The sequence below is a fragment of the Triticum aestivum genome, chromosome 7B (genome assembly GCF_018294505.1).
Source record: "Triticum aestivum cultivar Chinese Spring chromosome 7B, IWGSC CS RefSeq v2.1, whole genome shotgun sequence".
NCBI classification, from domain to species: domain Eukaryota; kingdom Viridiplantae; phylum Streptophyta; class Magnoliopsida; order Poales; family Poaceae; genus Triticum; species Triticum aestivum.
Genome location: NC_057813.1, coordinates 663,766,937 through 663,777,266, shown reverse-complemented (window position 1 = coordinate 663,777,266; position 10,330 = coordinate 663,766,937). Strand labels below are relative to the sequence as shown.

General features: G+C 46.2%; 2 protein-coding genes and 1 non-coding gene across 4 annotated transcripts; 1 reads left to right on the top strand and 2 right to left on the bottom strand.

Annotated features, from left to right (window-relative positions):
• Nucleotides 1-1,000: 1,000 nt before the first annotated feature.
• On the bottom strand, nt 1,001-1,073 carry TRNAF-GAA (transfer RNA phenylalanine (anticodon GAA)). The gene has a single exon. It is a non-coding gene; the product is annotated as a tRNA-Phe (tRNA).
• Nucleotides 1,074-3,833: 2,760 nt separating this feature from the next.
• Nucleotides 3,834-4,599, top strand: LOC123162005 (uncharacterized). The gene is made up of 2 exons (XM_044579811.1): nt 3,834-4,034; nt 4,112-4,599. Exons 1-2 carry the CDS (start codon nt 4,003-4,005, stop codon nt 4,449-4,451), a joined length of 372 nt encoding a protein of 123 aa, XP_044435746.1. The 5' UTR covers nt 3,834-4,002; the 3' UTR covers nt 4,452-4,599.
• A 526-nt stretch (nt 4,600-5,125) lies between these two features.
• On the bottom strand, nt 5,126-7,521 carry LOC123162738 (uncharacterized). 2 transcript variants are annotated; one of them, XM_044580502.1, is made up of 2 exons: nt 6,153-7,521; nt 5,126-5,456 (listed from the first exon to the last, which is right to left on the bottom strand). In XM_044580502.1, the coding sequence occupies exons 1-2, from the start codon at nt 6,913-6,915 to the stop codon at nt 5,371-5,373; spliced, it is 849 nt and encodes a 282-aa protein (XP_044436437.1). In that variant the 5' UTR covers nt 6,916-7,521; the 3' UTR covers nt 5,126-5,370. Both variants share the same exon structure in this region, with proteins under 2 accessions (XP_044436437.1, XP_044436438.1).
• Between the last annotated feature and the right edge of the window lie 2,809 nt (nt 7,522-10,330).

Genomic DNA, 10,330 nt, shown 5'->3' with positions numbered 1-10,330 from the left:
ACACTTATTTTCTCTGTCCCTCTTAATTCTCTTTCTGTTGCATCTGAACTGAAATGATTAGTTAGAATAATCAGGCTGAAACAAAACCATGTCTTGTACTGTTGTTCATGCGCTGAGCTACATTTTGAGGCAAAATTAGAGTATCATCCTGAGACGATTGTCTTAATGAATAATTGATTGTGCTTGAGAGGAGTTAGCTATAGATACATAGCACCAGTATACAACAAGCAAAAGAATGTTTAATCTAAAGAATGTAATATGCCCCTTAAGGTGGTTGATATTTTTTTAACAACTACTCTCTCCGTTTCTAAACATTTGTCTTTCTAGAGATTTCAACAAATGACTACATACAGAGCAAAATGAGTGAATCTACACTCTAAAATGTCTATATACATCCATATGGGGTAGTCCATTTGAAATCTCTAAAAAAACAAATATTTAAAAATGGAAGGAATAGTGATCATTGCACTGCATAGACACATTAACAAATACTCCCTCCGTTTCGATTTACTCGTAGTGGTTTTAGTTCAAATTTGTACTAAAACCATAACGAGTAAATTGGAACGGAGGGAATACATAAGCAAGATTAGTACGCAGAGTATGGCAGAGGAGGCGTGTCACTACTGGAAAGAATACAGAGCAAAATGTCTACATACAGAGCAAAATGAGTGAATCTACACTCTAAAATGTCTATATACATCCATATGGGGTAGTCCATTTGAAATCTCTAAAAAAACAAATATTTAAAAACGGAAGGAATAGTGAGGCACTGCATAGACACATTAACAAATACTCTCTCCGTTTCGATTTACTCGTAGTGGTTTTAGTTCAAATTTGTACTAAAACCATAACGAGTAAATTGAAACGGAGGGAATACATAAGCAAGATTAGTACGCAGAGTATGGCAGAGGAGGCGTGTCACTACTGGAAAGAATACTGACCCTCTAGATAATGCCTCAAAAAATAATGACAAGATAAGGGAGGCAAAAAAAAAAATGATTGCGGTGAGCGTGGATCGAACACGCGACCTTCAGATCTTCAGTCTGACGCTCTCCCAACTGAGCTATCCCCGCTTTTTAAATTTCTTTTCTAGGTTACCTTATTCAGCACCAGCAGTAGCTCTTCAAATTTTGTTGCTTATGCAGGCCCAAGAATCTCCACGTAGCAGCGACCAGTCAATATATATATATATCAGTATTACGCATCCATTGGAACCTTAGCATACACTTCTCGACGTATATTTATTTGTACGTACTTGACAATGTCTTTTTTGATATGGAAGAAGGAAATCTATGATCTGTGGAACAATCATAAGAAAACACGCGGTTTAGGCAGTAGCCTCATTAGGAAATTGTTTAATTAACCTCCAAAATTTCTTTTGGAGAAAATTAAAGGCTTTGCAGCATTTACCACCAACAACTAGCCCGAGAAAGTAAAACACGGGGCGAGACGCCCAGCCAGCCGCCGCCTAAAAAAACTTGGGTTTCTCTGCCTCCCGTCGGCGCCAGTGTCGGTCCGCCCCGTCTACCGTGGCCTTGGGGGCCATGGGAACGGAGTGGATCCCAGCCCTTGCCGGTGGGAGAGCTCAGTTTTTAGATTTTTTTGAGGATTGTTAGGGTTTGTGTCCTACTCAGGAAGGCGAGACGGTAGCGACTCCCTGAAGATGGAATAAAGGTCTCCCCGCCTAGTCCCCGTTCCGGTGATGCTTCTAGCATCGTCGGTGGGCATGTGAAGGTGTCTCCGATGGATCTGTCTCTGGTGGATTTGCTCGAATCTGTTCGTCGTTCGTCTTTGTTTGTGTGTCTTCAGGTTAGATCCTTCTTATCTACACTCTTCATCGGCGGCGGTTGCTGTTCTGATGCGTTGGTTCTACGGGGCTTTAGCACCACGACTTCCCCACTGTCAACTACAACAAGGTTTGTCCGGCTCCGTCGAGGGAGGGGCGATGACAGCGGCGCGCCTTCGGCTCGCTTCAGTGCTTGTAGTCATCGCTAGGTGGTCTACGGATCTGGATTTAATTTTTATTACTTTTAGTGTTCGTTATACTACCATGATTGAAGATGAATAAATCGAAAGTTTATCCCGCAAAAAAAAAAACTAGCCCGAGAATTACCTGCAAGAAAAAAATAACTAGCCTGAGAATGATGCGCTCTAATTCACTCTCGTCCATCTTTGTGCGGTACATCAGTACTCGAGCCGGCGCCGGCGCCACAATCCCGACGAGCAAACTTTTTGATACAGGCGACGTGCAGGCACACGGTCATGTAGGTAGAACCAGGTCCGCTTCTTTCCCGGCAGCTGTTGCATCGTTGAGACGCCCCCTCACGAAGCTCCCGGCCGGCACCTACCTCCTTGCAGACGTTGCATTTGAACTTCGCCTGTGCCGGTGGCCATCAGCTTCAGCTTGTGCATAGGGTGGGCTGCCGCAACCTCCACCATCGACCACTGCGCACGCGAGGAGAGGAACCTCACCGCCTAGACCACGCCATTCACTCCTACCTAGAGCGACAGCCTTGACCCGCCCCGGGCCCAAATCTGGTGCACCCCGAGCGCGAGCCATAGGCCAAGCCACCACCAGCCGATGCCCCAAACCCACGGAAAATTGTTCTGCTAAAAAAAGTCAACGGCAAATTGTAGATATCTATTTTCTTCCCATATATGGCAATTGTTGATTTTAAAAAAAAAATTCTCATCACTTATTTAGGCCTTTTTGATCCTCTAAATCCTGGCAATGTTGTACTTGTATCTTCTTAGTCACATGGCAAATGCAGATATTTGTTTAATTTATTTTTTGCAAGAAAATGCAAAATGCTCACACTGCCGATGCAAGTGGATGGGAGGGATTGCAGTGAGCGTCGTCGCCGAGTGCTCCTATGCAATTTCGATCTTGACACGCACTCTGCTCTTTCGTATTTGCACCCTGTAGAACACGACCAACGGGTGCAAGCACCGCTGGGACAGCAGCAAGCACCATAAATAAGGTGAAACCAGAAAGTTTACAAGCACAAAGCAAATAATGAAGCTGGAAAGGTTGCCTAGGGCACTTCCGGAGCCACCCCAGCAGGAGTTACGTTCAGGTGTTAAACCGATCCAGCAAGCTCCCATGATCAGCAAAACATCACCCATACACGGTGCTTTGCTTCCAGATTAAAGTTTGATTTGTTTTTTGCCATTGGACTGCCCATGGACAAAACTTTCAAGCACAAGAAGGTGTGTGTGCTTTTAGGATTTGTTCCTTTGCGTCATTGTTGCTGTTGTTCAAGAGATTAGGTGTTGTTGTCATGGCGTTCAGAAAATAATTATGCCGGCTAATGAAAACAGACAAACAAAATCTGTGCATAGAACTGTAGTCAACCCGGCTAAATTATCATCATTAGACATCCGTAATAAAGGTAATGGTTCACCTGGACGACGCTTGAAGGCATATCGGATCCCTGCTAATGAGAGAGTCCTGTACTAGTGACATTTCATCCTTTAGTTACTTAGGAAAAGACTTGTATAAAATGCCCTAAACTGTGTCTGCGAATTGTTAGCCTTGCCATTTATTCTCTCATTATATGTATGTTCACTAACCTCATGGTCTGACACAACTATAGAAGAACATTGACCCGAAAATTGCAAGGAGTGGACGAGCGCGCGCTCCTGGAATCGCCAGCCATGAACCGGTTATGGGGATACGGGTCGTACGTTTTATTATATTGTTTTCGCTTGTACACGTACGGAATACGGGGAGGTCTACGTGCATAACGGAGGTGACGTAGACGGTAGTTGGGCTCTAACGGGCTGCAGTGCGGGCCAGCGAGGCCATTTATTACGCGACCGACCCACCAGCCCCGTCCCCATCTGCTCATTTGTTCCCCCAAAATCGAGAGGAAGAACCATAGACAGAGCTCATGGCGAACGCCAACCAAGCTGCAGATCCGGTCGCACTGCCTTTAGTTCCTTGCCCGGATTGTGGAAGGCGGGTGGTGACGTTCGTTGCTAGGCGCGGTCAGTTCTAGGATGAGAGGTTTTACAAGTGCCGCAATCACAATGTAAGTGGATCTTGCTTTTATGAGTTCTGGATCCTTTCCGGTGTTCATGTCTCATTAGATTTGTCCATCTATGGCAGCCGGGTAGAGGTGGCTGAGCTTGGACCGGCGGCACCTCCGTTGGCGCAAATCAATCCAGGAGAGAACGAGGTAGCTGCAGCAAATCAAGGTGGTCAGATGCAGCCGGCGGACGGCACGGTGGGGCAGCAGAACGGGGCACCGGATGGATCGCAGATGCTGTCCGCGGCTAGTGGCGTTGTTGGATCTCAGCTCCGCGCGGGGGATGTTGGTCGGCGTCAGGCATCCTTCACTCTCGATGCTGCATCTATCAATCTGGTGGTGTCTGTTGGGAATATGGCCATCTGCCTCGCCATCCTTGTACTGGTAGTGTCTTCCACCGTGATGCGTGCGTTTGATTAATTGGATGAATCTAAGAAGCATGTAGTAGATGATCTATGTCAGGGGTTAATTAGTGTTAGCATCGACGTGGGAGAAGAACTCTGAGACTCGTGGAGCTTTTGGATGTATGTTTGGTTCAGTGGATGCCTAGTGCTAATGAAATTTTGGTTTCGAGCTAATCATGAATAGTCAATGACGGTAGTAGTCGCTGTTTCTTGATTTTTAAAACACCTGCGTGCTGAACGCCTCACATGTTGCCCACGTGGCAGGGGTGGGTGATGGTTGGGTAAGTGATGTACCGCGATCCATCAAATGTACCGATGGTACGGTTTCAACCTCCGTCCGTTACCGCACGCCGTACGCGAGCTGGCCGTATGTATCGACAGTACCCTACATTAGTGTGTACGGTCCGCTCCAGAGGCCCACCCACGCGGTATCGCTCTATTGGTCCACCTAGCGGGAGCGCGCGTGCCCGAGCTCGCTATCGCCGCGCTTTGACATTGACCTAGCTACTCTATTACTTCACTTGGTCTCGCTGCGCTTTTCCCCCTTTCGTGCAACAATAACTTTACCCATTTTTTCTGGTACGATGTCCAATATGTTCAGTCACTACAGTTGGGAAAACCAGAACTTGATAACCATCGAAAAGGTTGCTGTTTCATAGTCATTCTGGCATTAATGATTGAATCAGCCTTTAGAGTAATCAACCTTTCTTTTATAAATAGATGGCTTATCTGTTTGTCTTAATGAAATACTCAAGTTCAATGTATATACACACAGGCAGTGCCACCCGCTTTATTAAGGCCTTGTTCGGAATCCCTCCTCTCCGCTCTAACTCCGCGGAGTTGTGGAGCTTAATTTTAGCCTCTCCGTGAAAATGAGCTAGATCCTGGTCCGCTTCGGAGCGGAGTGGAGGGAGCGGAGAGGAGCTGAACGTTGCCTAAATCTGCACGCTTCCTCCTTGAGCAGTATTTTTTTGGTCTCCACCGTGTGTCGCACTTGCATTATCAGCAGAAGTTTCGAGGGCTGCAAGCAGTGATCAATTTTTTTTAAGCAGTGAACAATTGATAGAGAGCATAAGTAGGAATGGGAAAGTCAACTACTTGAATGCTAATTCTGTCTGTAATTCAACTAAACGCTCAGAGGTCTGCAATCTTACTGTTACTCTTACTCTCCACAAATTTCAGCTCGGTGATGTCTACATGAAGAAGAATACTGTTACCTTATCGTAAAACATCATGAAGCTAGAGGCAAGTTCGAGTAAGTTTTTCACATCTAATGATGCTTTTATGCTATAATAATGTCTAATGAAAACTCTTGCTATGATAAATGATGCATGTAAAATGAAGTAATTATGTTCCCTTTACATCCCGGAATTCTAAAATATTATGGTATAAGATTTTCCATGAAAATTACCTGTGACTTCTCTACCTTAAATAGGTAAAGGGATTTTCATAAATGGTTAATATAGAATGTATTGATAATGCATGTTGATGGCTTAAACAATACTAAATATAGTTTCGTATTCTAACAGCTAATAATGTAAGACTTTTAAAATGATGTGGGTATGATATTCCTACGCCCAGGTATAAAGGTAAATGGATAACTAAATTTAAGCTTCTGGTGAACACTTCAAAGAACAAAATAGGTATCCCGCAGCAACGATCTAGGAAAAAATATTCAGATCTTAATAACTCCAACAATTTAAAGATGAGCAATTACCTGCGGTATAGTAACACGTGTAAGGATGATATTTGCATGTAGTATAGCTTCTCCAAAGTTTCTTGGACTTCATTGATACAAGATGGACGATGAAGATATTGCTGCCCACTCGAAAGAAGATTGCATTCTCGTCCTCGTCAAACCCCAATATAGCTTGTTTCGTCCTTATAATACCACTCCCATATCCTAGCTCGAGACTAATAGACTTCTGCGGCAGCCATCTAGTTCCACCATGACATCTATTTTTTTTCTTGAAATTCTTCATGTCCCACACTTGAAAGGTAGGGTATGACAATAAAGCAATGCCAACACCGCCATCTTTTGAGCGGATAATATGGCTTGTATCGTAGCAATCGTTTGCAACAGGAAGTTTCTTAATCACATGTAGGCTCTCCATGCCCATATCAAACTTTAGTATATTGCCAGGAAGATACCAGTAAAGTGCATTACCAGCAAAGACGCTATGGTGACCAGAAATGTAACTGTCACATGGTAGCACCGCTGAGACGTTTTTGCCCCAGGTTCGAGTCTTTGACGAGTAAACACATGCGTGGGCCATACGATAAGTAAGATTCCTCTTGGCCGAGTAGGCCGTATAGGCGCGTACCAAAACGATTTTAAAGGGGCTTGAGCGGCACGCACCATGTATGTGGCCCTTGTTGTCGGCCGTGCCCGTGCAAAGCACCGCGCCATTGATATTAGCAACCACTGCATTCTGACGGAACGGAATTGCTCCACACACGACATCATGTGGCCGATCCATGAACGACAATAAATCCAGCGAACAGAGTGTGGGCTGTGGACGAGTTTCGGTGGCTGGGATTCATCGTCGTGCACTGGTCGTTTAAATTAGTCGTCCGCCTAGCAGTGCTGCTGACGGAACTCCCGAGGAACTGCTATCCGGTGCTGGTCGCCAGTAACGGGGTCGTACACAATGGCCTTGCCCTCAGTGTGGTTCATGACGAGGACGCGTCCATGGCGGCACCCAAGCAGATCCCACGAGCCGTAGCCTCGCAAGGAGAAGCGCTCTGAAGGAATAACAGGAGGGTCGAGAACCGAGCGGAAGAGGGCTTTTCCGTGCTGCTGCGTGAAGACGCCGAGGAGCGAAGGTTTCCGGTGGCGTGCGCGGAACCGGCGGAGGAAACCGGGGTCGGAGACGACGCTTCGCCACTGCTTGCACACGTGAGACGCGCGCAGGAGCGAGGGTTTGAGAGGGCCGAGGCGGAGGAAGATCTCCCCGAGGACGTCGTCGCCGTGGAGCGGGAAGGCAGGCCCCACCGCCGGCATGGTGCGGCGACGCTGGCGGCGTGTGGTCTCGTCGTCATGCTCGCTCATCACGATCGATATACAGAGCACGCTGGCGGCTCGCTCAGGGTTTGGATCTGATCTGGGAATTGCAATCGATCACGGGCAGAAGATATCAACAGGGAAAGGATAGGCATTCTAAAAAAAAGGAATGATAGGACAACTGGTTGGGCTGCTTGGGCCGTGGGATTTGGTCCAGCAAAATTAATATGCATGAAGTACTGGACACTGTCCCAGCAAAAGTAACGGCTGATATGAGAGCTCAACTTGATGCTGTATATACTGAAAAAGAAGTGAAGAAGGCGTTGTTTCAGATGTACCCGACAAAAGCTCCGGGCCTGGATGGTTTTCCGGCCCATTTTTTTCAGAAACATTGGGCCATTTGCGGAGCGGAGGTGACGGCTGCTGTTCTGAAGATTGTGGAGGGACAGGAGAGTGCGGAAGGTATCAATCAAACCCTTTTGGTGCTTATTCCAAAGGAAAAAGATCCGACTCTTCTCTCACAGTTCCGGCCAATTAGTTTGTGTAATGTCCTATATAAGATAGCATCAAAGGTCATTGCTAATCGCTTAAAAGAGGTGCTTCCAGAGATTATTTCTGCAGAACAGTCAGCTTTTGTACCGGGGCGTATGATTACTGACAACATTATTGCTGCCTATGAGTGCTTGCATTTTATGAAGCGCAATCGAGCTGTCAAACACCGACATTGTGCACTCAAGTTGGACATGATGAAGGCTTACGATAGAGTTGAATGGGAGTAGTTGCGAGCGATCATGTTAAAGCTGGGCTTCTCGGAGAGATGGGTAAACATTGTCATGCATCTTAGAAGCTCAGTATCCTTTTCGGTTTTGCTAAATGGCAAGAAGTTGGAAGAATTCAAACCGAGCAGAGGTATTCGGCAGGGAGATCCAATCTCCCCTTACCTGTTTTTGTTAGCAGCAGAGGGCCTTTCGTGCCTCTTGAAGAATGTGAATCAGTCATCTCAGATGGGTGGGATACAGGTGGCCCCTTCGGCACCACCAGTTAATCACCTTTTGTTTGCAGATGATAGCCTGCTGTTTTTCAAAGCAAATGGTGGAGGGGCGACGGAGGTATCAAACCTGTTGGAAACTTATTGTCAATCATCAGGTCAGAGGATTAATCCAATGAAATCTACTGTATTCTTTAGCAAGGGCTGCCTAGTTAGTGTGAAGGAAGTGGTTAAGACAATTCTGAACGTGCCAAATGAAATTTTAAAGGATAAATATCTTGGGATGCCCACTGATGTAGGAGCATCTAAGTATGGGGCTTTCAAATATTTAAAGGACAGATTGTGGAGTAAAGTGAAAGGTTGGATTGAGAAAACTATTTCTTCAGCGGGAAAGGAGGTTCTAGTGAAGTCAATTGCACAGGCAGTACCGGTCTATTCCATGTCCCGTTTTAAACTTCCTAGAGGCTTATGTGAGCACCTGAACAAATTAATCTGTCAATTTTGGTGGGGGAGTAAGGAGGGGAAGAGAAAACCCAACTGGGTATCATGGCATACTATGACACAACCAAAGTTCATGGGAGGTCTTGCATTTCGGGATTTTGAGCTTTTTAACCTTGCTCTCCTAGCTCGCCAGACATGGCGCATGTTGCAGCAACCTGATTCGCTATGTGCTCGTATGTTAAAAGCCATATACTTCCCTGACTCTAACATACTCTCGGCTGAGCTTGGGGGTCATCCCTCGCAGGTGTGGAGGGCAGTTTTGGAAGGCCGAGACGTGTTACTCCAGGGTCTAATAAGGAGAGTTGGCGATGGAATCACTACGCGGATATGGCAAGATAATTGGATCCCTAGAAACGGGACTATGAGGCCGATAGCTTGCCTTTCTGCTAACCCACCGCAGCTTGTAAGTGATCTGATAGATGAAACTAATGCTTCTTGGAGAAAGGAACTCGTAGAACAGATTTTTATTGCTGCTGATTCAAACATAATCGTAGGGATCCCCCTGAGCACAAGGAGAATGGCAGATTTTTGGGCCTGGAATCATGAGAAGAGTGGCGTTTTTTCGGTACGGTCTGCTTATTGCATGCTAGCTGATACTAAGAGAAGAAGAGAAGATTGGCTGGAAGGTAGGGCAGGAAACTCAAACTATGAAGCAAAAGCGAGATCTTGGAAATCATTGTGGTCAGTGAAAGTACCAGGGAAAATTAGGAATTTCCTTTGGAGACTAGCAAAGCACTCAATTCCAACAGAAGATGTGAGGCTACACAGGAAGATGGCGACCGTGGATCGATGCCAGATATGTGGAGCGCATGATTCATGGCGCCATTCCCTTCTGGAGTGTACTATGGCCCGATGCGTGTGGGCTCTCACAGAAGATGATATTTCATCTATACTACATGCTACATCAGAGGGGGACGCCAAGAGATGGATCTTTTCACTGATCAAACTTATGCCGCATGCACTCTTGATCAGAATCGTGGTGACTTTGTTGGTGATTTGGTCGGCACGCCGCAAAGCAATACATGAAGGAATTCTTCAGAGCCCTCATGCCACTAACTCCTTCATTAACAATTTTATTGCGGAACTTGAAGTAATCAATGAAGTAAACATGCAACAACCTGGCCAATAGAACGTAGTGCCAAGGAGAACAGAAGCTAGATATGAATGGAGAGCACCAGGCCCGGGCATGGCAAAAATACACGTGGATGGGGGTCTGGCGAGGGTAGGGAATGGAGGTTCATCGGCAGCTTTATGCCGGGATCAGGATGGCACATACCTGGGCTCTTCCGCGATGGTATTTAGTGACATTCATGACCCGGCGACTCTAGAAGCGCTTGCATGCACAGAAGCTATGGCACTGGCGCAAGATCTCTCTCTAAGAAGAATCGTTATTGCATGCGAC

What these genes read in the sequence shown, in the direction of transcription:
- LOC123162738 (XM_044580502.1), bottom strand. Translation starts at nt 6,915, where the DNA reads ATGGATCGGCCACATGATGTCGTGTGTGGAGCAATTCCGTTCCGTCAG. An exon ending in CACGTGTTACTATACCGCAG is followed by an intron (nt 5,457 to 6,152) that starts GTAATTGCTCAT and finishes CACTGCTTGCAG; the next exon opens with CCCTCGAAACTTCTGCTGAT.
- LOC123162005 (XM_044579811.1), top strand. Translation starts at nt 4,003, where the DNA reads ATGAGAGGTTTTACAAGTGCCGCAATCACAAT. An exon ending in ACAAGTGCCGCAATCACAAT is followed by an intron (nt 4,035 to 4,111) that starts GTAAGTGGATCT and finishes CATCTATGGCAG; the next exon opens with CCGGGTAGAGGTGGCTGAGC.